The sequence below is a fragment of the Spermophilus citellus genome, assembly GCF_964194105.1.
Source record: "Spermophilus citellus genome assembly, chromosome: 2".
Lineage (NCBI taxonomy): Eukaryota > Metazoa > Chordata > Mammalia > Rodentia > Sciuridae > Spermophilus > Spermophilus citellus.
Window position 1 is genome coordinate 257,645,094 of NC_138183.1, and position 26,406 is coordinate 257,671,499.

The window sequence follows — 26,406 nt, forward strand, 5'->3', positions numbered from 1 at the left end:
ATGGTGGGGCTCTGGCTGCTGCTGCTGCTGCCCCACGGGGGAGCCCTGCTCAGCACAGGTGAGTGGGGGCAGGTAGACCCGCCAGAGGGCCGGGACCCCCCGGGCCCTACACGTGGGCGAGTTCCCAGGTCCTCTTGCCTGGCTGACTCCGCCGAAGTGGACTGACCTGCAGGTGCTGATAAATGGGAGCAGGAGCAGCCAGGTCTGCAGGTGCTGCCTCCCCATGGGCCCACATGCCACTGGGTTCTGTCCACCTCCTGGGGAGCTGGGCACAATGGCCAGGGAGGGTACAGGAACAGGACAGGGGTCCCTTGGGCACAGCCCCTCCAGGAATGTGGGACCTGAAACACAGCAGCTCCAGACGGGTCAGTCTGTCACCCTCCCGCTCTCAACTCAGCCCTGGTCTCTGGGGCCTGAGGGTAGCCAGCAGGTGTGGAGGGGCAGGGACCAAGTCCCTCCATCAGGGAGGCTCATGGCCAGGAGAACAGGACGGACCGCAGAATGGGCCCCTGCCTCGGTTTCCCCTTCTGTAAATGTGGGGAGCTGCCTGTCCACTGCCTGACTCAGACCACTGCCCTTCAGCAGCAGCTGGGAGCCTGCTGGGGGTGGACAACAGCTAGACAGAGGGCACCCTTGGGGCTGTGCCCAGCCTGGGGCCAAAGCACTGGTCAGTGCTGGACTCCAGCAGTGTGACTCCCTTCTCCCAGGAGCCCCATCCCCACTGAGCAGGCCTCATCTGTCATGCCAGAGGCAGTGCTGAGCCCCACAGTGAGGGGCCAGGGCTCCAGTCAGGTTGTCTGGGACCCCTGCCCCCTAACCCAGCACACCTGGCAGGAGAAAGTGTGGGGTAGAAGAGCCCAGATGGGGTCTAGGAGGGGAGGGTTGGGCTTGGGAGCCCCCCCCCCCAGTGGGCATTCTTTGTGCACTGATTGTGCACAGACTGGGAGAGGGCAGCGGCCAGCAGAGCCTGAGGTCAGACAGCAGGTCATGGGACCTGGGGCTGAGGGAGGCCTGTGAGTCAGCCAGTTAGCCCAGGCCCTGCAGGGGTGGCAGGTGGGGCCACCACACGTGCACAGGAACAGTGAGTGCTCCTGCCGCCCCATGACCTGCCCAGGGCTGAGAAAGCCTGGGGGCCTGGCGTCGGGTCGGTCAGCAGGAAGCACAGAAAGTCCCTGGAAGGAGAGTCCACAGCACCGACGGCCTCCTGAGTTTCTTCCAAGGGACCTCTGGGGTCAGCGCCAGGTAGTCAGAGACAGAGGCTCAGTGAGGCTGGCGCCTGGTGAAAGGAGGGGCTTGGCAGGGGAGCGGAGCCACCCACAGGTAGGGACAGGGACCCTGGGGCCTGGCAGACATAACAATGAGGGGACTGGGGGCCATGGAGCCAGACACAGGTCTCGGGCAAAGAGGGGGTGAGAACTGACCCTTTGCCATTGGCACCATACAAGGTTAGGGTGGACCCAGACGTCACCGTCCATCTGAAAGGTAGAGGACTGAGTCACAGAGGGTTTTGCCCAGTGCAGACTGACCAAGGTCCCATACCCTCAAGAGGTGCTGTCCCTGGGGCACCCTGGAAGGGAAGACCAGGACCTAGGGTGGAGATGGGTGAGGAGTGGGCACCAGCCTGAGCCCAGCATGAGCCTCAGACCCACAGGGGAAGGCAGGCACATGCCACTGCAGCCGAAAACCACCTTCAGGGCCGGGGCCAGCGTGAGTGGGCCCACACACGCCCAGCCTGCCCACTCTCCAGGCACTCAAACCTGCGCTCCTGCCAGCCAGAGGACTCTCCCCCAGGCTGAGGCTCAGTCCCTAGGGCCAGACAGCCTCTGTGGCTAGGTGCCTCTGCTCAAACCTCAGCCACACCACCCTCAGCCACCCAGCTCAGCTCCCGGGGATGCCAGAGATGCACACACTCTGGAGGTGACTAGCAGCAATGGGAGGGGCAACGTCACCTCCCAGAGCTGGGCAGAACCTGGGTTAGGGCTCCAGGTGGGAAGTGGGAAGAAGGGAACCCCCTTGAGCTGTCTCAAGGGATGCACTGTGTGCACCCAGCTACTCAGCAGTGGGGAGCCAAGGCAGGGTCAGGCCCAGGAGCACCTGGACTGCCCAGCCGGCATTCAGATACTGCCATGGCCCAAGGGAGCCACAGGAGGGCCAGGTCCCCAAGGTGCGGGATGGGGGAGGAGGGAAGAATGTGCGTCAACCTGCCCCTTGATGAGGGAGGAAAGGGGTTGGGAGCCAGGAGGCAAACCCACAGGGAGGGCACCTCACAGCCTGCAGGAGACAGGCTGGCCATCTTCCCAGCTTCCTTACTCCATGGTCACCATGACCCATGCTATTTGGGCATCTCCCTGGTCACAGTTGCCAGTCCAGGATCAACCCAGGGGGCTGTCTTGGAGGCTGCCAGGCAGGAAAGAGTCAGGAAGACGGATGAGCTCAGAGCCCCAGGAGGGCAAACTTGGCCCTCGCTCAGCCCCTGGGCGGTTCACAGAGCTGGATGTGGCTCCCCACAGGGACACCAGGAGTTGTGCTAGGAACAGCAGGATGTAGCCAGGCAGAGGGTTCAGGGGACAACCCGCTCTATCTCCACCCTCATCACCTGCTTCCCAGAACACCCCATGCCCACCCTCCTGGCCCCGCTCACCAGCTCCAGCGGCCACCCCACCCCAGCTGCCCAGAAATCTCTGTGTCCTGTTCTCTCTGTCTGCAGACACACAGGAGGGGCCCAACTTGTCTGGGCAGCAAGTGGTGAGGGAAGCCTGGCAGACAGGCCAGCAAGTGTCCTGGCCAGAGGATGCCAGAGAGCCATGCCTTGGGGCCGCTCTGCCCTGAGGCCCAGAACTGGTTGCCCAGGGCTGCCCTGCTGGCTGCTCCACTTCTGCCTCCCACCAGACAGAGAGTCCCCCCAGGAGTCACTGGGCACTAGAGCACCCAGCTCTAGTCAGAGGTCACCTCCTCAGAAGGTCACCCTTCCCCAGTGGTGGTAGCCTCTCCCCACCCAGCACAGGCTGGCCACCCTTCCATCTGCTCATGGTGGCCGGCAGCTTCTGCAGCACTGTGTGCACGCATGAGCAATCTCCTGCCCAGGACTGGTCCATGGAAGCACCTCCTGCCCTGTGCCCCTGGCTGGGTCAGGGGCCCAGAACAGGGGCTCCATGAAGACAAGTTGAGCTAACGCTGCATAGATGAACTGAGAGGAGAGGACAGCAGGAAGGGACAGGACTTGTGCAGGCCACCCAGAAGCCAGGCTCAGGCTGGCATCCCCCACCCCATCCTCCTCAGGGCTGCTGTGCTGCCCACAAGCCGAGTGCTCCCTGGGTCCTGGGAGGGCGTGGGGGCTGGCACTGACCACAGGGCACAGGTCTGGACGCTGCTTCCTTTGCTACCAGGCCTCTGCCCAGAGTGCAGGCTTCACTCATGTACCACACAGGCAGGCTCACCAGAGCACAGCCTGTGTGACAGGGCCCAGGCCACTGCACGCCCTCGCCTGGAGCTCCCAGAAAAGCACCAAGCCTCAGAAGAGCCACTGCTCAGTCTGGAGCCAAGGGCTGATGCCCTGGGCAGCTGCACCACCCCCTGCAGCCTCTCCCTGCCAAGACCCCCTGGGTGAGCACACTGCAGGGGGCTGAGCAGCGGCCTCCTGTCTTACAGACCCCGCGACTGGAAATACCACTGACCCCGAGGCCGAGGGAAGCCTACAGTCCAGTAAGGCCCAGGACGGGGGTGGAGCCCAGCCCCAGGCCAGCAGCCTGGGGGACAGTGTCCACGGTGTGGGGGAGGCTTCCAGCACACCCAGAAGGCTACACCCCTCCCCGTGTGGGCTCCAGGGTCCTCAGTGGGGCCATGAGCTGCAAATTTCCCTTCTCTCTGCAGCCCTGAAAAAGGGCTGGTGTTCCTCATGGGGGGCTGGCCACTTCTCCACCTTCGACCACCATGCCTACGACTTCCTGGGGACCTGCAACTACATCTTTGCGGCCAGCTGCAAGGGCGCCTCACCTACCTTCAGCATCCAGCTGCGGCGAGGGGCGGACGGGAACATCTCTCGGATCATTGTGGAGCTAGGGTCCTCCGTTGTCACCGTGAATGAGACGACCATCTCCATCAAGGACATCGGGTGAGCCAAGGGGCTAAGCCAGGTAGTCAGGGGCTAGGGATCCTGACCCCAAGGATGTCAGGTGAGCCAGGGGGCCACCTGGGCAGTTGGGGCAGACACTGACTGCTCTCATCCACAGGGTGGTCAGCCTGCCCTACACCAGCCAGGGGCTCCAAATCACACCCTACGGCCAGAGTGTGCAGCTGGTGGCCAAGCAGGTGGAGCTAGAGCTGGTGGTCATGTGGGGCCCAGACGCCCACCTCATGGTGAGGACTGGGGGCCTGGGCAGGGGCATACGGGCCCAAGGTACAGGTCTCAGGAGGAGCTGCCCTCCTTGGGCAGGGGTCTCAACCTGCTCTGACCCTAATTGGCAGTACAGCCAGGCCCTTTCTGCCAGGCAGCACTGACCCCTGGCCAGTAACCTGGACTGGATCTAGGTTTTCTTGGTAGCTGTTTCCCCACTTAAAAATAAGGAGGATCCAGCAAGAGGTGGAACCCCCGAGGGGGAACAAGGTGTGGGGATGGTGGGGGCCCGGGGAGCAGGAGTGAGTGGCCCGGCCGGCTGGGCAGGAGCCCCTCCTGCACCCCATGGGGCCCAGCAGCACCCACCCTGCAGGTTCTGGTGGAGAGGAAGTACATGGGCCAGATGTGTGGGCTGTGTGGGAACTTCGACGGGAAGACGGACAATGAGTTTCTGAGCGAGGATGGTAGGTGGGGAGGGGCAGGCAGGGCTGTGGGGACCCAAGCCCACTTGGCTAGACCCCAAGGTGTTGACCCCCACCCCATGCCCTAGGCAAACTCCTGGAGCCCTACAAGTACGCTGCACTCCAGAAGCTGGATGACCCCAACGAGATCTGCACCTTTGAGGCCATCCCCAGGCCCCCCGTCCTGCAGGCCACACATGTATGTGAGGTGGCCAGGCCGTGGGGCCATGCTGGGGCCAACCCTCAAGGGGTCTGATGGGGGTCTTGGAGCCAACAACCCCACCTTCCAAGCCCCAGGCATGGTGTGGGAGGTGCCCTGGCCTGTGTGACCCTGAGTGGTCTGCTGCCCAGGTCGGGATCTGCACCCAGCTGCTGACCCTGGTGTCCCCTGAGTGTGATGTGCCCAAGAAGCCCTTGGTTCTGAGCTGCCAGGTGGACATGGCTACATGTGCCCAGCCGGGCCAGCAGAACTGCAGCTGTGCCACTCTGTCAGAGTACTCCCGCCGGTGCAGCATGACACACAGGCCTGTCAGCAACTGGCGGGGCCCCGGCCTCTGCTGTGAGTCCCGGCGGGATGGGGCTGGGCTGGGGGAGCCACAGGAAGGCCCCCTCCTGGATGGGGTCTGGGCTGCTGGCTGGGGTGAGGCCTCTCACAGACCCTGTGCCTCCTAGCTGTGGGCCAGTGCCCAGCCAACCAGGTGTATCAGGAGTGTGGCACGGCCTGCATCAGGACCTGCTCCAACCCACAGCACAGCTGCTCCAGCCCCTGCACCTTTGGCTGCTTCTGCCCCAAAGGTGAGGCAGGTGCTGGCTCCCACTGTCCCCAACACCTGGAGATGAGCCCTGAGAAGGGACAACACACCCTGCCTGACTTGAGCACAGACTTTCTGCATTTGGAGCCCCAATCCCAGGGCCCCTCTGCCCAGCCCCAAACCTCACAGCTCCTACGGACCTAGGAACCCACAGCCACACTTGCAAACCCACAGGCGTGAGTGAGGCCAAGGGGTGGGGGTCAGGGGGTCCAAGAACTGCTGCGGATAGGTGGGCTTTCAGGTGGGCCTGAGGCAGTTATGCATCCGAGACTCGCCAGGCCTGCCCCTCACCTGGGCCTGCACCTTGGTAAGGACCAGCAAGGCCTGCGCAGGACGGCTAGGGAGGGAGCATCCAGTGGGAGGGTGGGATGAGGTCAGTCCCACCCAAGCCCAAGAAGCCACTTTCTGGCAGGAATGGTACTCAATGACCTCTCCAACAACCACACCTGCGTGCCGGTCAGCCAGTGCCCCTGCATGCTCAATGGAGTCGCCTACAGCCCTGGGGAGGTCGTGAGGGCGGCCTGCCAAAGCTGGTGAGTACTGGGGAGGGCCCCTGCTGGCCTGGAACACAGGGGAGGAAGGCCGCTTACAGGGTCACCCCCTGTGGCCCCGCAGCCAGTGCACCATGGGCCACTGGACGTGCACAGGGCAGCCGTGCCCGGGCCACTGCTCTCTGGAAGGCGGCTCCTTTGTCACCACATTCGATGCCAGGCCCTACCGCTTCCACGGCACCTGCACCTACATCCTCCTCCAGGTAGGATGGGCTTCGGGGCTGGTGGGGAGGGTGTGGTCCCTCCACCCCTGAGCAACCTGGCCCCCCACAGAGCCCCCAGCTTCCCAACGAGGGCACGCTCATGGCCGTGTATGACAAGTCGGGCTACTCACACTCAGAGACGTCCCTGGTCGCCATCGTCTACCTGTCCGGGCAGGTATGGCTGCCCCCACAAACAGAGGTGGGCCCAGCTCTTGCCTGCTCTCAGCCCTCCCTGATGCAGGCTGCCCTCCCTCCAGGACAAGATTGTAATCTCCGAGGATGAGGTGACCAACAACGGAGACACCAAGTGGCTCCCCTACCAGACCCGTATGTCCCTGCCCAGCTCCCGGGCCTCCTGGGCCACGCCTCTGGGGGCAGGCCTGACAGCCTGCTGAGCACCTGCCCTTGCAGGCAACATCACCATCTTCAGACAGACGTCTACCCACCTCCAGATGGCCACCACCTTCGGGCTAGAGATCGTGGTCCAGCGTCAGCCCGTCTTCCAGGTGTACATCACCCTCGGGCCGCAATTCAGAGGCCAGACCAGAGGTGAGCCCCCACCCCTGCCTTGGCCAGGTGGGGAAGGACACACGAGAGGCTGCCACTGGCCCTGCACATGCAGGGAGCCCACAGGAGTGTGGCCACTTGAGGCCAGTCGCCTGTCATGGGGGCACAGCAGGACACTGCTGGGGTGCCAGGGGGCACAGGAAGGGCAGGTGGGGCTTGGCCCTCAGGGTCTGCCGCGCAGGGCTCTGTGGCAACTTCAACGGGAACACCACCGATGAGTTCACAAGCAGCGCAGGCATTGACGAGGGCACAGCTGCGCTCTTCGTGGACTCCTGGCGGGCGGGGAACTGCCCGGCTGCCCTGGAACGGGAGATCGACCCCTGCTCCATGAGCCAGCTCAACAGTGAGTCCACCTGCCCTGCCTCCCAGGCCTGGGGCTGGGGAGGGGACACAGGACCCACGGCCAGTCTGTCGCCCTAGAGATGTACGCAGAGACCCACTGCTCGGTGCTGCTAAAGAAGGATGGTGTATTCGAGAAGTGCCACGCCGTGCTGGACCCCAAGCCTTTCTACAAGGTGGGCCTACAGGCACCTGGGGAGGCAACACAGTCCTGGGCACCTGGGGCCATGGCCAGGGAGAGGAGGTGCCATGGCCCGCCACGGCTGGCTCTTCCCGCAGAGGTGCGTGTACCAGGCCTGCAACTATGAGGAGACCTTCCCGCACATCTGCGCAGCCCTGGGCGCCTACGTGCACGCTTGCTCCTCCCAGGCCGTGCTGCTCGGGGACTGGAGGGACAGCGTGGACAACTGCAGTGAGTGCAGCAGGCCAGGGGGTGGAGTCGGGGGTGGCTAGGACATGGAGTCCCAGGCCGCTTCTGCCTGGCCGCCCCCTGGCCAGTGGGCAGCACGGCCCAGACCACAGGCCCCAGCTGCCATGTGGAGGGCCTGACCCCAGCTCCCTGCAGCCATCCCTTGCACCGGCAACCGCACCTTCAGCCAGCAGAGCCAGGCCTGTGACCACACCTGCCTATCCCTGTCCAACCGTGAGGTGGAGTGCCACCCCAGCGCAGTGCCCGTGGATGGCTGTAACTGCCCTGATGGCACCTACCTGGACCACAGGAATGAGTGTGTGCGCAAGGCCCAGTGCCCCTGCCTGCTGGAGAGTCACAAGTTCATCCTGGCCGGCCAGTCCACCATGGTCAACGGCATCATCTGGTGCGGGTTGGGCCTGGGGGTGTGGGGCATCGGGGCGCAGGCTCACACAGCCTCATGCAGCCTCTTTCTTATAGCCACTGCATCAATGGACGGCTGAGCTGCCCAGGGCAATCGCAGGTGTTCTTGGGTACGTACAGCTGCAGAAGCCACCCAACGGGGGAACCAGAGGCACCCCTGGCCTCCCTCCTCTGAGACCCTAACCCCACTCTCCACTCCTGCAGCTTCCTGCCCAGCCCCCAAGACATTCCAGTCCTGCAGCCAGTCCTCAGAGGACAAGTTTGGGGCCGCATGTGCCCCCACATGCCAGATGCTGGCCACCGGCATCCCCTGTGTAAGTGGCAGTGAGAAGCCGCTCAGGGGCCTGGAAAGGGTGGTCACAGGCCCAGGAGGCTGCTCTGCCCTCACCCCTCTGTCTCCATCTCTGTCTGTCCCAGCTGTAAGTGTGGGCTGTGGGTCAGGGGTCAAGAGTAACTCTGTGGCCAAGCAGCTGGATGAGCATGCTCACCTACAGGGCTCTGTGAGGGCAGGGCCAGCCTGGGGCACCAGGCGCTCAGGCCCCGGGCCAGGGCAGCCTCAGGCAGGCAGCATGGAACCTTCCCTTAGAGAGGTGGCTCTACCAAGAAAGACCCCCGCAGGATTCACGGAAGTGCCTGGGAAGAAGGACAGGGCTGGGGCGGCAGGCTGGGGCTGCCCTCCAGGCGATGCTGATCCAGCCCCCTCCAGGTGCCCACTAAGTGTGAGCCTGGCTGCATCTGTCCTGAGGGGCTCTACGAGAGTACCAGTGGGCAGTGTGTGCTCCCCGGGCAGTGCCCCTGTGACTTTGCGGGGGTCTCCTACCCCGGGGGTGCTGTGCTCCGCACCGACTGCAAGAACTGGTAAGCCACACCCCACCCTTGAAGCCCAGGTCCCTGGGACCATCTGGACAGACAAGGGGCACCCAGGGTGGGGGACCCAGGGGTGGAGTGTCCAGGAATGGGATGCCCGGAGCTGAGGTCCCCAGAGGCAGGGTGCCCGAGGCCTCCAAGAACCCCAGGGACCTCACCACATGTGGGAAGAGAGCTGCCTCAGCACCCCACCCTGCCCTCTCCACAGCACCTGCTCACAGGGGAGGTGGACCTGCCAGCAGAGTGCCCATTGCCCATCTACCTGCATTCTCTATGGGGAGGGCCACATAATCACTTTCGATGGGCAGCGCTTCGTCTTTAATGGCAACTGCAAGTACACTCTGGCCACGGTAACTGCCAGGACCCCAGGAGCCAGGCGACAGGGACGGGGCTGGGCTGGGCACCCAGGGCTCCTGCTCAGCACCCTCATCCCTACAGGATGACTGTGGTGCCAACTCCCAGCCCAGCTTCAAGATCCTGGTGGAGAATGTCGTCTGCGGGAAGTCAGGGGCAACCTGCTCCCGAACCATCCAGATCCTCCTGGGCGTGAGCAGCGGGACCCCCCACAGGGCAGGAGAGGGCTGGGCCCATCACACAGCTGGGCCCTCGTGTCCAGGACCCTCGGGTCCCATCTTTGTTGTGCAGCCCCCCCTTCCCACCCCCTCCTCACCTGCATGACAGGGAGGGAGGAGGGCGTGCCCATTGCCCCCAGAAACCATTCACCAAGTGGGCATCTTGATGTTCTGCACTAGTGGCTGATGACCACCACCTCCTTCCAGGGCATCACCTGGGCAGATGGGGGGTCCGAGCCTGTTCCCATACTCACTGGAACCTTCTGCCTGGGGCTGACTCCCAGCAGGTGCCCCTGCCCAAGTCCTTGATGGACTTGGTCAGCCTTGCCTTATACACTCAGTCCTGGGGCAGCCCCAGGTACCACGGAGGCCAACCAGCAGGCAGCCAGTGACAGCCCTGTCTCCACAGGGCCTGACTATCACGATGGCGGACAGAAACTACTCCATCAGCGGGGAGAACGCCCAGGTGCACGTGCTGGTGAAGCCCAGCTCCTTGAACCTGGTTCTGGACGTAGATATCCCCAACCGGCTCAACATGACACTGGTCTGGAACAAGCACATGAGCGTCTCCATCAGGGTCCATCGCGCCTCCCAGGTACCTGCCATGCTGGCCAGACACAACCCTGGTCCAGCCAGAGCCCTGTGGTCTCAGGGTGGGGTGGATCAGGAAGGCCGCACGCTCCCTGCCTGACACAGAGTCCCGCAGGACGCCCTCTGTGGCTTGTGTGGCAACTGCAATGGGAACATGAAGGATGACTTTGAGACACGCAGCAAGTACGTGGCGTCCAACGAGCTGGAATTCGTGAACTCATGGAAAGAGAACCCGCTGTGCAGGGACGCGAGCTACACAGAAGACCCCTGCAGCCTCAACCCCTTCCGCCGCCCCTGGGCAGAGCGCAAGTGCAGCATCATCCACAGCCAGACCTTCACAGCCTGCCACAGCAAGGTGGGCCCTTGGGCACGGCCTTCAGCGCCCAGGGCTCATGACCCACCCTGGCCCAAAGTGGAGAAGCCAAAGTCCTCCCACAGTTGGGGGGTGGATATGGAGAGGGCAGAACCCACCATCTAAGACAGGAGCCCTGAACTAAGGTCCGACTGCTACAGGGTGCTTAGCAGCACCCCAGGCCTCTGCCCTCCAGAAGAGGGTGGTGGCCTCCAACAGTGTCAGCAGAATTCAGGTAGAAAGCCCACTCTGCAGCACCTGGTCAGGGGAGGAGACCTGGGGCTGCCCAGGGTCAGGAACTGGACACTCAGGTTCTCAGGCTTAGCAAGCACAGAAAGGAGGGTCCTCATGGCCCAGGGGCCAGCGAAAAGTCGCTGAGGCCAGGAGCTCAGGGCTGCAGATGCTAAGCCAAGAGCACAGGCACGGGGCAGGTCGGGGGACCCTGGCCCAGGGGGTCAGGGCAGGTCGGGGGGACCCTGGCCCAGGGGCGGTCTCTGGGAGCAGGAGCGCCCATCAGAATCCTGCCTCGTGGCCTCAGCCGAGCCCCTGCAGCACTGACCTGGGCAGACCTGCAGGGCAGGGGTGGCTGAGCACGGGTCTGCAGCGGCACAGACAGGCCTGGCCCTGGCCCTGCAGGTCTACCGCATGCCCTACTACGAGGCCTGCGTGCGGGACGCCTGCCTGTGCGACAAGGGTGGGGACTGTGAGTGCCTGTGTGACGCAGTGGCCGCCTACGCCAAGGCCTGCCTGGACAAGGGCGTGTGCGTGGACTGGAGGGCCCCAGACTTCTGCCGTGAGTGCCCTGCCCCACCCCCAGTAGCCCTGAGTCCTGCAGGGCCATGCCCGGCCCCACCCCGAGGCCCTGCCAACAGAACCCAGACCTCCCACCTGGACTGACCACTGCCTTTCCTCCAGCCATCTACTGCGACTTCTACAACACCCACTCGCAGGTGGGCGATGGCAAGTTCCAGTACACGCAGGAGGCCAACTGCACGTGGCACTACCAGCCCTGCCTCTGCCCTGGCCGCCTGGACAGCTTCCCAGACACGAATGTCGAAGGTGGGGGCACAGGCACCTTGTTTCCTCATGTGTGCACTCATCACTGACACACACACACAATTGTTTGCACGCTCATACACACACACCCACTCGCACACCAAACCGCACCTTCAGGCACCCACAGCCTCCTTCACCCACAGTCTCCTCCCTTCCACCTGGCCTTTCACGTACTCCTGCTCACAGTCACGGATTCACCACACACACGCTCACTCAGCCATGCCCAGGCCCAGAGCGGGATTAGGGACAGGGCCTCACAGAAAACCAGCTGCTCTGACATCCACTCTGGCCAGAGTGTCGTGGAAACCAGGCCAGGAAGCAAGACACTCAGGCACAGCCTGGTAGGGGACAAGACGGGAAGAGCCCAGGAGACAGGCGGGGAAGGGGACAGGCGGGGAGCCAGTTCAGCCGGGGCCAGAGCGAGGTGGCCACCAGGACAGAGCCCTGGTGCCCAGGAAGGGGGTTTCCGCGCTGGGAGTCAAGTGAGAGGAAGGCAAGGGCTGGTGGGGCTCGAGCCACAGGGGGACCCTGCTGGTGGCAGGGAGCTGGGTGCCAGCTGGTGCTGAGCCTGGCCCTTCTTTGCCCTAGGCTGCTACAACTGCTCCCAGAATGAGTACTTCGACCACCGCACGGGGACCTGTGTGCCCTGCAGTAAGTCCAGCTGCAGGCAGGCAGCGTGTCTGCCTGCCACAGACGTGGGATGCCCTGGTGCTCCAGGCCCCTCACAAGCTGCTGTCCAGCCCCAGCACCCACTCCTCAGGGCCCTGCCCCTTGAGGTATTGAGACTCCCACAGACAGGCAGTGTGGCTGTAGACAGCAGACAGAGGGACAGCACGAGACGCCTCTGGCCCCCCGTCTCCTCCACAGACCACGTCCTCACTCAGCTCCAGCTCAGAGCAGAGCCCCCAGGCCTGACAGGGTATTGGGGAGCCCAGTGGGAATCTTCCTGGGAATCTAAGTCATTCAGCAAGAGATACCACTGGGCCACAGCAGCCCAACAGCTTGCTTCTCCAAGCCAGCTGAGCAGAGGGAGGGAGGGCGGGAGGAGGCAGGCCACCCAGCGCCCTGCCCGGGGTTGCGTTCCCCTGCCTCTGCCACAGAGAGCACACCACTCTGCCTGGGCCTGCTCAAGGAACCCCTGGGCGAGGGCTGGGGGCCACACGGGCAGTGGCATCTGACCACACTCCTCTTACAGTGCCATCCAACACAACCCTGCCGCTGCTGCCAACCACAGGTGACTGCGCTCACTGGCTGCCACAGGGTGTGGGCGTGCTGGCTGGGACTTTCTGGCTCCAACAGAGAGCCCACACACTAGCCCAGCAGGGGAGGGGGCAGGGAGCCCGAGTGTGAACCCCAGGTCCCAAGGGGGAGGGCGTGCAAAATTTACCTCCATAGTCCTGCCCACTCAGCCCTTGCTGGACCGGCCACTGAGCATGAGGCAGGGACTCAACAGTAAGTCACCCAGAAGACCCCACCTGGAGCCCATGCTGCCATCAGAGGCTCAGCCATCCCCGGGGCCTTACACTCCATCCCTCCAGTCCAGGGGCCATGGGGCTGGGTGGCAGGAAAAGGCGAGACTCAAGGGGGTGCAGGTCTGCCCCTGCCTGTGCATGAGGGCAGGTCTGCCCCACGCAGGTGCACCACCCACAGAAGTCCAGCCCAGCACAGGGGCCTCCAGGACCACCAGCCCTGGGCCTAGCTCCCTACCCATAGCTACGTACCCCACTGCCCAACCCTCAACCCCTGCCTCCACTGAGGACTGGACACTCTTGACCACACGGATGCCATCGGCACTCTCCTCAGGCGGTAACATGGAGGGGACACTGGAGTATCTGGTGGGTGTGGGGAGGGGTATCATCTGCATCCCACCCCTCCACACACAGCAGACCTCCTGCTGCCTGGGACTCTGAGAGGACAGAGCATTAATCCACCCAGCTGACCAAAAGTAGGCAGAGAGAGAGCCCCACATGACCTATGGTCACTGCCAAAAGGCCATCATTTCCAGAAGTGAGATGGAAGACATAAGAGCAAGGCCAGGGGAGGCAAGAGGCCAGGGCTCCTCCAAGGAGACCCCACAAGGGACCCTGGCTCACAGGAAAGGGGCAGGGACTCAGGCACAAGCCTATGAGATGCAGGTGGGAACACCAGGTGACACTCTGGGTGGCAGTCCTTGGCAAAATCACCTCCAATGACAGCAGCCACCTCTAACCTCACAGCCACACGGAGGTCAACAGCCACAGGACTGACGGTGACAGAAGCCATAACAGAGGCCACAGCAGCTCCCGAGAGCCAAGGCACAAAGTCCACAGCTCAGCCCACAGCCAGGACCACAGAGGCTCCACCGAGCTCAAGAACAGGAACGCTTCCCAGCCAAGGTGAGTGGTGGCCGGGAGGTCAGCTTCCCACAGCCACACGTGCCACAGGGTGCCACAGGTGGGCCACACCCTGAGAAAGCAGAAAGGCAAGTCCAAGAACAAGGGACAGCGAGCCCAAGGGGACAGAGGACAGAGGCAGAGAGGAGGGGGCAGAGCCAGAAAGACGCTCACAGACATGGGAACTGCGAACAGGTACAGGAGGGCCACATTTAGGACCGCAGACCCACGGGGACACACGGACCACACCTCCAAGCCAACACAGAGGTCCAGAGAAAGAGACAGGTGACCAAGGAAAGGTGCTTCAGGGTCAGACCCACTGAGCACAAACACCCACCAGCGAACCCTCAGGGACATGCCCTCCAGACAGAGCAAGAGGCTGGAGCTTAGGACTGAATGGCAATACCTGTCCTGATCCACAGAGACACCAACCCACCAGGGAATGCTCAGAACCACCAGGAGTCCTGGGACCAGCAGCACAGAGCCACCTGGTGCCCTCAGAACAACATCCCCACAGCAAGAAGCCGATGACACTGAAACCTCCACAGCAGCCACATCCAGTCTAGGGACAGAAAAAACAGCCTCCTCCATCAAACCACACGGAACCACCATCAACACACGGCACACGGCCACCACGGCGACCTCAGACACTCCGCACAGTTCAAACACCCTCACAGGGGGATTTCATACGGCCACTGGTCTCAGGACCCCGCTGACCTCTCTAGTCTCCACACTGTCCACCCTCTCTCCAACACAAACTTCTCAAAGCCATACAAGCCCATCCAGCCAAGTGGTCCCCTCTGAAAACTCGGACACAAGTCCAATGACCACCACTCTTTCAACCACAGTGGTCAGGGCCACTGGACCCACCTACACCTCTCCCCTGATCACTACGTCTACCAGTGCCTCCCACAGGTCCTTCCTCACTTCCACAACCTCCCCTGCCTCCCTGTCACACCTTTCCTCCTCCCCACATCCCAAACCCACATCACCCCTGTCCACCAACATCACACCCACAACCACCAATACACAAACGGGGACCCCGGTGGCCCACACCTCCTCTGCCACTCACACCAGTACACAAACCTCACGGACCTCTCAGTCTTCAAACACCGCGTCTGCCTCCAACACTGCCCACCCCTCCGTGTCCGTCCCAGGAACATCCGTCCAGATCACCAGCGCATATCCAACTCCACCCGGTCCCCAGACCTCACTTACCTCTCGGGCTTCCCCATTGTCCACCCGTTCTCTCACACCAACTCCTCAGAGCCTCAGCAGCCCCTCCAGCCCAGAGGTCCCCTCGGAAGAGTCCGAAACTAGTTCAATGGACACCAGTCATTCAAACGCCATAGTGAGGGCCCCTGGACCCTCCTACACCTCACCACTGAAGACTACATCTACCAGTGCCTCCCACAGGTCCTCCATGAGTGCCACAACCTCCCCTGTCTCCCTGACACACCTCACCTCCACCCCACAACCCAAACACACCTCACCTCTGTCCACCAACATCACAGCGACACCCAACAATACACAAACTAAGAGCCCTGGGGCCCACACCTCCTCTACCACTCACACCAGGACACAAACCCCACAGACCTCTCAGTCTCCAAACACCACCTCTGCCTCCACCACTGTCCACACCTCCTTTCACCTCTCAGACCTGCCCCTACAAAACACCATCCTGTTTCCCATTCCTACTGGTCCCTGGACCTCACTTACCTCTGTCGGTTCCGCACTGTCCACCCCACCTCCCACACCAACTACACAGACCATCAGCAGCCCCTCCAGACCAGAGGTCCCCTCGGAAGAGTCCGAAACTAGTTCAATGGACACCAGTCATTCAAACGCCATAGTGAGGGCCCCTGAACCCTCCTACACCTCACCACTGAAGACTACATCTACCAGTGCCTCCCACAGGTCCTCCATGAGTGCCACAGCCTCCCCTGTCTCCCTGACACACCTCACCTCCACCCCACAACCCAAACACACCTCACCTCTGTCCACCAACATCACAGCGACACCCAACAATACACAAACTAAGAGCCCTGGGGCCCACACCTCCTCTACCACTCACACCAGGACACAAACCCCACAGACCTCTCAGTCTCCAAACACCACCTCTGCCTCCACCACTGTCCACACCTCCTTTCACCTCTCAGACCTGCCCCCACAAAACACCATCCTGTTTCCCATTCCTACTGGTCCCTGGACCTCACTTACCTCTGTCGGTTCCGCACTGTCCACCCCACCTCCCACACCAACTACACAGACCATCAGCAGCCCCTCCAGACCAGAGGTCCCCTCGGAAGAGTCCGAAACTAGTTCAATGGACACCAGTCATTCAAGCGCCATAGTGAGGGCCCCTGGACCCTCCTACACCTCACCACTGAAGACTACATCTACCAGTGCCTCCCACAGGTCCTCCATGAGTGCCACAGCCTCCCCTGTCTCCCTGACACACCTCACCTCCACCCCACAACCCAAACACACCTCACCTCTGTCCACCAACATCACAGCGACACCCAACAATACACAAACTAAGAGCCCTGGGGCCCACACCTCCTCTACCACTCACACCAGGACACAAACCCCACAGACCTCTCAGTCTCCAAACACCACCTCTGCCTCCACCACTGTCCACACCTCCTTTCACCTCTCAGACCTGCCCCTACAAAACACCATCCTGTTTCCCATTCCTACTGGTCCCTGGACCTCACTTACCTCTGTCGGTTCCGCACTGTCCACCCCACCTCCCACACCAACTACACAGACCATCAGCAGCCCCTCCAGACCAGAGGTCCCCTCGGAAGAGTCCGAAACTAGTTCAATGGACACCAGTCATTCAAACGCCATAGTGAGGGCCCCTGAACCCTCCTACACCTCACCACTGGAGACTACATCTACCAGTGCCTCCCATAGCTCATTCAACACTCCCAGACTCTCCCCTGCCTCTCGGTCACATCTTTCCCCCTCTCCACACCAGGAGTCCACATCACCTCTGTCAATGCACAGCAAGCCCCCAACCAGGAATACACACACTAGAGGTCCTGTGGCCCACACCTCCTCTGCTACTCATACCCGTACACGAACGCCGCGGACCTCTCAGTCTTCATACACCACCTCTGCCTCCACCACTGCCCACCCTTCTGTACCCCTCAAACTGACATCCCTCAAGACCTCCAGTGCATTTTCAGATCCTTCAGGTAAACGGCCCTCACTAAACTATCCGGTCTTCCCATCGTCCATATTCTCTCCTAAAGCACCTTCTCAAAGCCTCAGCAGGACAACCAGCCAAGAATCACCTTGGGGGACCTCCACCCCAAAGCCAGAAACCTCCAGTCTTCCAACCACAACCATCAAGGCCACGGGACACCCCAGCACTGCACCACTTAAGACCCTGCGTACCAAGGCCTCCACTCACGCCCACAGCTCAGTCAGCACTTCCAGAATCTCGCCTACTCCCCTGTCACACCCTTGGTCCACTCCGTTCCAGGAGTCCACATCAGCTCTAGCCACCACCAAGACAAAAACTGAAAGCCCTGTGGTACTCACCTCCTTGGGCACTCATAGCAGTCCACCAATCCCAGAGAACCTGGACTCTTCACACACCACGTATACCTTCGCCCCTGCCCACCCGTCAGTTACCCTCACAGGAACTTCCCTCAAGACCACCCAGAGGTCACTAGCTTCAACTGGGCCCCAAACCACACACACCTCTGTGTTTCCCAACTTCGCCACGCTCTCCATGAAACAGAGCCCTATCAACCTTTCTAGCCCAGAAGTCCCCTCCGAAAATTCTGACTCAAGTTCAATGGACACCAGTCTTTCAAATACAATGGTCAGGGCCACTGGACCCACCTACACTGCAGCACTGATTACTCTGTCTACTAGTGCCTCCCACAGTGCCTTCCCCACCTCCCGGACAACCCCTGCCTCCCTGCCAAAACCTTCCTCCTCCCCACACCAAACATCCACATCACCCCTCCCCACCAACATCATCCCCAAAACCTCCCCTGCCCCTCTATCCTTCCCGTCCTTCAGTCAATACATGAACTGGACATTACCCTTTACCACCACCATCACAAAAACCAGAAAACCCATGCTACTCAACTCCTTGGACCTTCACACCACTCAACAAAGCCCATTGACACCTAGGCCTTCATATTTCGACCCTGCCTCCACAATCGCCAACCCATTCAATGACCTCACAAGAATAGTTCTACACAACACCAGCCTACACACAATTCCTGCTGATACCCAGACATCACCAACCTCTCTGGTTTCCACACTGTACACCCTCCTTCTCACACCAACTTCTCAGAGTCTCACCAGCCCTTTGAGCCCACAAGTACCAAGAGGAACCTCCTCCCCAAGCCCTCCGGGCTCTAGTCTTTCAAACACAACTCTAAAGGCCCCTGGACCCACAAGCACTGCACCACTGACGACCACTTCTACCAACGCCTCCAGACTCACCCACATCTCAGGGAGCACTTGCAGAACATTCCGTGCCACACTGTCATATGCTTGGTCAACTCCATACCTGAAATCCACGTTAGCTGTAGCCACAACCCTCACACAAAAGGGGACCCTCGTGACAAACACCTCCTTGGCCACTCATACCACTCCGCAGATTCAGTGGACCGCTCAATCTTCATACAATGCATCTGCCTCCACAAATGCTCACCCTCACGTTGCCCGCACAACAATGACCCACCAGACCACCAGCACGTTTCCGATACCAACTATTCCCGACACCTCACTTGTGACTCTGATTTCCACACTGTCCACCCCCACTCTCACACTAAATTCTCAGAACCCCAGAAACCCACCTAAAATAGAAGGGCTATGGGGCACCTCAACCCAAAGACACATGGGTTTCACTCTTACAACCACAATCGGAAAGGGCATTGGATCAGAAAAAAATCCATCACCAAACACCAAGACAACGCAGGCATCCATACAAGCCAAAAGTACGCTCAGCACTCTTCCAACCTCACCTAACCTCCTATCATTCCCACTGAACACTCCATATGAAACCACCACATTACCTATAGCCACCAACATGAGACACATCGAGAGTCCCGCTGCACACATACCCAGGACTCCACACATGCCACGGACCTCCAAGGCTTCACACACCTCCTCTGCCTCCACCACTGCTCACCCGTCTCCTGACCTCACAGCTTCGCCCCTCAGGACCACCAGCCCATATCCACCACCTACTACTCCCAACACCTCACCTTCCCCCCTGGTTTCCACACTGTCCCCTGGATCTCTCACACCATCTTCTCAGAGCATCCCCAGCCCCTCCAGCCCTGATGTTCCTAGGAGCACCTCCTCCCGGAGGTCAACAGGCTCCAGTCTTTCAACCACAACAGTCAAGGCCTCTGGACCCACAAGCACTGCACCACTGGTAACCACATCTGCCAGGGCCACGACCCGAGCCAACCTCTCCGTCACCACTTCCAGAACCTCCACGGCACCTCTCTCCTTCCCATCCACCACTACTTACTTGAAAAGCACGTTACCTCCTGCCACCACCATCAAGCAAACCATGAGTGCGATGGGACTCACCTCCGAGACCCTTCTCAGCACTCAACAAATCCCATCGACCTCTCACTCCTTGTACATCACGTCTGCCTCCACCACGGCCCGCCCTTCCATCCACCTCACTGCAACGCCCCTCAAGACCAGCAGCACATTTCCAACTCCCACGGGGCCCCCGACCTCACCTACGTCTCTGCTCCCCACACTCTCCACCCTCTCTCTCACACCAACCTCTCAGACCCTCAACGCACAATCCAGTACACAGGTCCCCGAAGAAAGCTCCCACCCAAGTCCAATGACCACCACTCTTTCAACCACAGTGGTCAGGGCCACTGGACCCACCTACACCTCTCCCCTGATCACTACGTCTACCAGTGCCTCCCACAGGTCCTTCTTCACTTCCACAACCTCCCCTGCCTCCCTGTCACACCTTTCCTCCTCCCCACATCCCAAACCCACATCACCCCTGTCCACCAACATCACACCCACAACCACCAATACACAAACGGGGACCCCGGTGGCCCACACCTCCTCTGCCACTCACACCAGTACACAAACCTCACGGACCTCTCAGTCTTCAAACACCGCGTCTGCCTCCAACACTGCCCACCCCTCCGTGTCCCTCCCAGGAACATCCGTCCAGATCACCAGCGCATATCCAACTCCACCTGGTCCCCAGACCTCACTTACCTCTCGGGCTTCCCCATTGTCCACCCGTTCTCTCACACCAACTCCTCAGAGCCTCAGCAGCCCCTCCAGCCCAGAAGGGCTTTGGAGCACCTCCACCCCAAGGCACATTGGTTCCGGTCCAACAACCACAACCGCCAAGCCCACAGGACCCACAGCCACGCTACCACTGATGACCACATCTACCAGGGCCTCCACACAGGCCCCCAGCTTCATCAGCACCTTCAGGACCTCTCCTGCCCCTCTCCCACACCCTACGTCCACTCCACACACAAAATCCACATTACCTATTGCCACCACCAGCACACAAACATGGAGCCCTGAGGCACTGACCTCCCTGTCCCCGCACAGCACTCCACACATGCCACGGACCTCCCAGGCTTCACACACCTCCTCTGCCTCCACCACTGCTCACCCGTCCCCTGACCTCACAGCTTCGCCCCTCAGGACCACCAGCCCATATCCACCACCTACTACTCCCAACACCTCACCTTCCCCCCTGGTTTCCACACTGTCCCCTGGATCTCTCACACCATCTTCTCAGAGCATCCCCAGCCCCTCCAGCCCTGATGTTCCTAGGAGCACCTCCTCCCGGAGGTCAACAGGCTCCAGTCTTTCAACCACAACAGTCAAGGCCTCTGGACCCACAAGCACTGCACCACTGGTAACCACATCTGCCAGGGCCACGACCCGAGCCAACCTCTCCGTCACCACTTCCAGAACCTCCACGGCACCTCTCTCCTTCCCATCCACCACTACTTACTTGAAAAGCACGTTACCTCCTGCCACCACCATCAAGCAAACCATGAGTGCGATGGGACTCACCTCCGAGACCCTTCTCAGCACTCAACAAATCCCATCGACCTCTCACTCCTTGTACACCACGTCTGCCTCCACCACGGCCCGCCCTTCCATCCACCTCACTGCAACGTCCCTCAAGACCAGCAGCACATTTCCAACTCCCACGGGGCCCCCGACCTCACCTACGTCTCTGCTCCCCACACTCTCCACCCTCTCTCTCACACCAACCTCTCAGACCCTCAACGCACAATCCAGTACACAGGTCCCCGAAGAAAGCTCCCACCCAAGTCCAATGACCACCACTCTTTCAACCACAGTGGTCAGGGCCACTGGACCCACCTACACCTCTCCCCTGATCACTACGTCTACCAGTGCCTCCCACAGGTCCTTCCTCACTTCCACAACCTCCCCTGCCTCCCTGTCACACCTTTCCTCCTCCCCACATCCCAAACCCACATCACCCCTGTCCACCAACATCACACCCACAACCACCAATACACAAACGGGGACCCCGGTGGCCCACACCTCCTCTGCCACTCACACCAGTACACAAACCTCACGGACCTCTCAGTCTTCAAACACCGCGTCTGCCTCCAACACTGCCCACCCCTCCGTGTCCCTCCCAGGAACATCCGTCCAGATCACCAGCGCATATCCAACTCCACCTGGTCCCCAGACCTCACTTACCTCTCGGGCTTCCCCATTGTCCACCCGTTCTCTCACACCAACTCCTCAGAGCCTCAGCAGCCCCTCCAGCCCAGAAGGGCTTTGGAGCACCTCCACCCCAAGGCACATTGGTTCCGGTCCAACAACCACAACCGCCAAGCCCACAGGACCCACAGCCACGCTACCACTGATGACCACATCTACCAGGGCCTCCACACAGGCCCCCAGCTTCATCAGCACCTTCAGGACCTCTCCTGCCCCTCTCCCACACCCTACGTCCACTCCACACACAAAATCCACATTACCTATTGCCACCACCAGCACACAAACATGGAGCCCTGAGGCACTGACCTCCCTGTCCCCGCACAGCACTCCACACATGCCACGGACCTCCCAGGCTTCACACACCTCCTCTGCCTCCACCACTGCTCACCCGTCCCCTGACCTCACAGCTTCGCCCCTCAGGACCACCAGCCCATATCCACCACCTACTACTCCCAACACCTCACCTTCCCCCCTGGTTTCCACACTGTCCCCTGGATCTCTCACACCATCTTCTCAGAGCATCCCCAGCCCCTCCAGCCCTGATGTTCCTAGGAGCACCTCCTCCCGGAGGTCAACAGGCTCCAGTCTTTCAACCACAACAGTCAAGGCCTCTGGACCCACAAGCACTGCACCACTGGTAACCACATCTGCCAGGGCCACGACCCGAGCCAACCTCTCCGTCACCACTTCCAGAACCTCCACGGCACCTCTCTCCTTCCCATCCACCACTACTTACTTGAAAAGCACGTTACCTCCTGCCACCACCATCAAGCAAACCATGAGTGCGATGGGACTCACCTCCGAGACCCTTCTCAGCACTCAACAAATCCCATCGACCTCTCACTCCTTGTACACCACGTCTGCCTCCACCACGGCCCGCCCTTCCATCCACCTCACTGCAACGTCCCTCAAGACCAGCAGCACATTTCCAACTCCCACGGGGCCCCCGACCTCACCTACGTCTCTGCTCCCCACACTCTCCACCCTCTCTCTCACACCAACCTCTCAGACCCTCAACGCACAATCCAGTACACAGGTCCCCGAAGAAAGCTCCCACCCAAGTCCAATGACCACCACTCTTTCAACCACAGTGGTCAGGGCCACTGGACCCACCTACACCTCTCCCCTGATCACTACGTCTACCAGTGCCTCCCACAGGTCCTTCCTCACTTCCACAACCTCCCCTGCCTCCCTGTCACACCTTTCCTCCTCCCCACATCCCAAACCCACATCACCCCTGTCCACCAACATCACACCCACAACCACCAATACACAAACGGGGACCCCGGTGGCCCACACCTCCTCTGCCACTCACACCAGTACACAAACCTCACGGACCTCTCAGTCTTCAAACACCGCGTCTGCCTCCAACACTGCCCACCCCTCCGTGTCCGTCCCAGGAACATCCGTCCAGATCACCAGCGCATATCCAACTCCACCCGGTCCCCAGACCTCACTTACCTCTCGGGCTTCCCCATTGTCCACCCGTTCTCTCACACCAACTCCTCAGAGCCTCAGCAGCCCCTCCAGCCCAGAAGGGCTTTGGAGCACCTCCACCCCAAGGCACATTGGTTCCGGTCCAACAACCACAACCGCCAAGCCCACAGGACCCACAGCCACGCTACCACTGATGACCACATCTACCAGGGCCTCCACACAGGCCCCCAGCTTCATCAGCACCTTCAGGACCTCTCCTGCCCCTCTCCCACACCCTACGTCCACTCCACACACAAAATCCACATTACCTATTGCCACCACCAGCACACAAACATGGAGCCCTGAGGCACTGACCTCCCTGTCCCCGCACAGCACTCCACACATGCCACGGACCTCCCAGGCTTCACACACCTCCTCTGCCTCCACCACTGCTCACCCGTCCCCTGACCTCACAGCTTCGCCCCTCAGGACCACCAGCCCATATCCATCACCCACTACTCCCAACACCTCACCTTCCCCCCTGGTTTCCACACTGTCCCCTGGATCTCTCACACCATCTTCTCAGAGCATCCCCAGCCCCTCCAGCCCTGATGTTCCTAGGAGCACCTCCTCCCGGAGGTCAACAGGCTCCAGTCTTTCAACCACAACAGTCAAGGCCTCTGGACCCACAAGCACTGCACCACTGGTAACCACATCTGCCAGGGCTACGACCCGAGCCAACCTCTCCGTCACCACTTCCAGAACCTCCACGGCACCTCTCTCCTTCCCATCCACCACTACTTACTTGAAAAGCACGTTACCTCCTGCCACCACCATCAAGCAAACCATGAGTGCGATGGGACTCACCTCCGAGACCCTTCTCAGCACTCAACAAATCCCATCGACCTCTCACTCCTTGTACACCACGTCTGCCTCCACCACGGCCCGCCCTTCCATCCACCTCACTGCAACGTCCCTCAAGACCAGCAGCACATTTCCAACTCCCACGGGGCCCCCGACCTCACCTACGTCTCTGCTCCCCACACTCTCCACCCTCTCTCTCACACCAACCTCTCAGACCCTCAACGCACAATCCAGTACACAGGTCCCCGAAGAAAGCTCCCACCCAAGTCCAATGACCACCACTCTTTCAACCACAGTGGTCAGGGCCACTGGACCCACCTACACCTCTCCCCTGATCACTACGTCTACCAGTGCCTCCCACAGGTCCTTCCTCACTTCCACAACCTCCCCTGCCTCCCTGTCACACCTTTCCTCCTCCCCACATCCCAAACCCACATCACCCCTGTCCACCAACATCACACCCACAACCACCAATACACAAACGGGGACCCCGGTGGCCCACACCTCCTCTGCCACTCACACCAGTACACAAACCTCACGGACCTCTCAGTCTTCAAACACCGCGTCTGCCTCCAACACTGCCCACCCCTCCGTGTCCGTCCCAGGAACATCCGTCCAGATCACCAGCGCATATCCAACTCCACCCGGTCCCCAGACCTCACTTACCTCTCGGGCTTCCCCATTGTCCACCCGTTCTCTCACACCAACTCCTCAGAGCCTCAGCAGCCCCTCCAGCCCAGAAGGGCTTTGGAGCACCTCCACCCCAAGGCACATTGGTTCCGGTCCAACAACCACAACCGCCAAGCCCACAGGACCCACAGCCACGCTACCACTGATGACCACATCTACCAGGGCCTCCACACAGGCCCCCAGCTTCATCAGCACCTTCAGGACCTCTCCTGCCCCTCTCCCACACCCTACGTCCACTCCACACACAAAATCCACATTACCTATTGCCACCACCAGCACACAAACATGGAGCCCTGAGGCACTGACCTCCCTGTCCCCGCACAGCACTCCACACATGCCACGGACCTCCCAGGCTTCACACACCTCCTCTGCCTCCACCACTGCTCACCCGTCCCCTGACCTCACAGCTTCGCCCCTCAGGACCACCAGCCCATATCCATCACCCACTACTCCCAACACCTCACCTTCCCCCCTGGTTTCCACACTGTCCCCTGGATCTCTCACACCATCTTCTCAGAGCATCCCCAGCCCCTCCAGCCCTGATGTTCCTAGGAGCACCTCCTCCCGGAGGTCAACAGGCTCCAGTCTTTCAACCACAACAGTCAAGGCCTCTGGACCCACAAGCACTGCACCACTGGTAACCACATCTGCCAGGGCTACGACCCGAGCCAACCTCTCCGTCACCACTTCCAGAACCTCCACGGCACCTCTCTCCTTCCCATCCACCACTACTTACTTGAAAAGCACGTTACCTCCTGCCACCACCATCAAGCAAACCATGAGTGCGATGGGACTCACCTCCGAGACCCTTCTCAGCACTCAACAAATCCCATCGACCTCTCACTCCTTGTACACCACGTCTGCCTCCACCACGGCCCGCCCTTCCATCCACCTCACTGCAACGTCCCTCAAGACCAGCAGCACATTTCCAACTCCCACGGGGCCCCCGACCTCACCTACGTCTCTGCTCCCCACACTCTCCACCCTCTCTCTCACACCAACCTCTCAGACCCTCAACGCACAATCCAGTACACAGGTCCCCGAAGAAAGCTCCCACCCAAGTCCAATGACCACCACTCTTTCAACCACAGTGGTCAGGGCCACTGGACCCACCTACACCTCTCCCCTGATCACTACGTCTACCAGTGCCTCCCACAGGTCCTTCCTCACTTCCACAACCTCCCCTGCCTCCCTGTCACACCTTTCCTCCTCCCCACATCCCAAACCCACATCACCCCTGTCCACCAACATCACACCCACAACCACCAATACACAAACGGGGACCCCGGTGGCCCACACCTCCTCTGCCACTCACACCAGTACACAAACCTCACGGACCTCTCAGTCTTCAAACACCGCGTCTGCCTCCAACACTGCCCACCCCTCCGTGTCCCTCCCAGGAACATCCGTCCAGATCACCAGCGCATATCCAACTCCACCCGGTCCCCAGACCTCACTTACCTCTCGGGCTTCCCCATTGTCCACCCGTTCTCTCACACCAACTCCTCAGAGCCTCAGCAGCCCCTCCAGCCCAGAAGGGCTTTGGAGCACCTCCACCCCAAGGCACATTGGTTCCGGTCCAACAACCACAACCGCCAAGCCCACAGGACCCACAGCCACGCTACCACTGATGACCACATCTACCAGGGCCTCCACACAGGCCCCCAGCTTCATCAGCACCTTCAGGACCTCTCCTGCCCCTCTCCCACACCCTACGTCCACTCCACACACAAAATCCACATTACCTATTGCCACCACCAGCACACAAACATGGAGCCCTGA

At 60.8% G+C, this 26,406-nt stretch overlaps 1 protein-coding gene across 1 annotated transcript; it reads left to right on the forward strand.

Annotated features, from left to right (window-relative positions):
* MUC6 (mucin 6, oligomeric mucus/gel-forming) lies at nt 1-26,406 on the forward strand (the record flags this gene model as incomplete). The annotated part of the gene is made up of 31 exons (XM_081280508.1): nt 1-58; nt 3,649-3,765; nt 3,871-4,111; nt 4,230-4,356; nt 4,707-4,797; nt 4,884-4,993; nt 5,146-5,353; nt 5,467-5,589; nt 6,019-6,139; nt 6,222-6,360; nt 6,431-6,535; nt 6,618-6,687; nt 6,772-6,909; nt 7,109-7,270; nt 7,348-7,442; nt 7,546-7,678; nt 7,832-8,081; nt 8,156-8,208; nt 8,303-8,412; nt 8,805-8,956; nt 9,174-9,315; nt 9,404-9,511; nt 9,947-10,132; nt 10,244-10,483; nt 11,117-11,273; nt 11,396-11,539; nt 12,125-12,187; nt 12,732-12,770; nt 22,664-22,812; nt 23,692-24,855; nt 25,177-26,406. 31 exons carry the CDS (start codon nt 1-3, stop codon nt 26,404-26,406), a joined length of 6,225 nt encoding a protein of 2,074 aa, XP_081136634.1.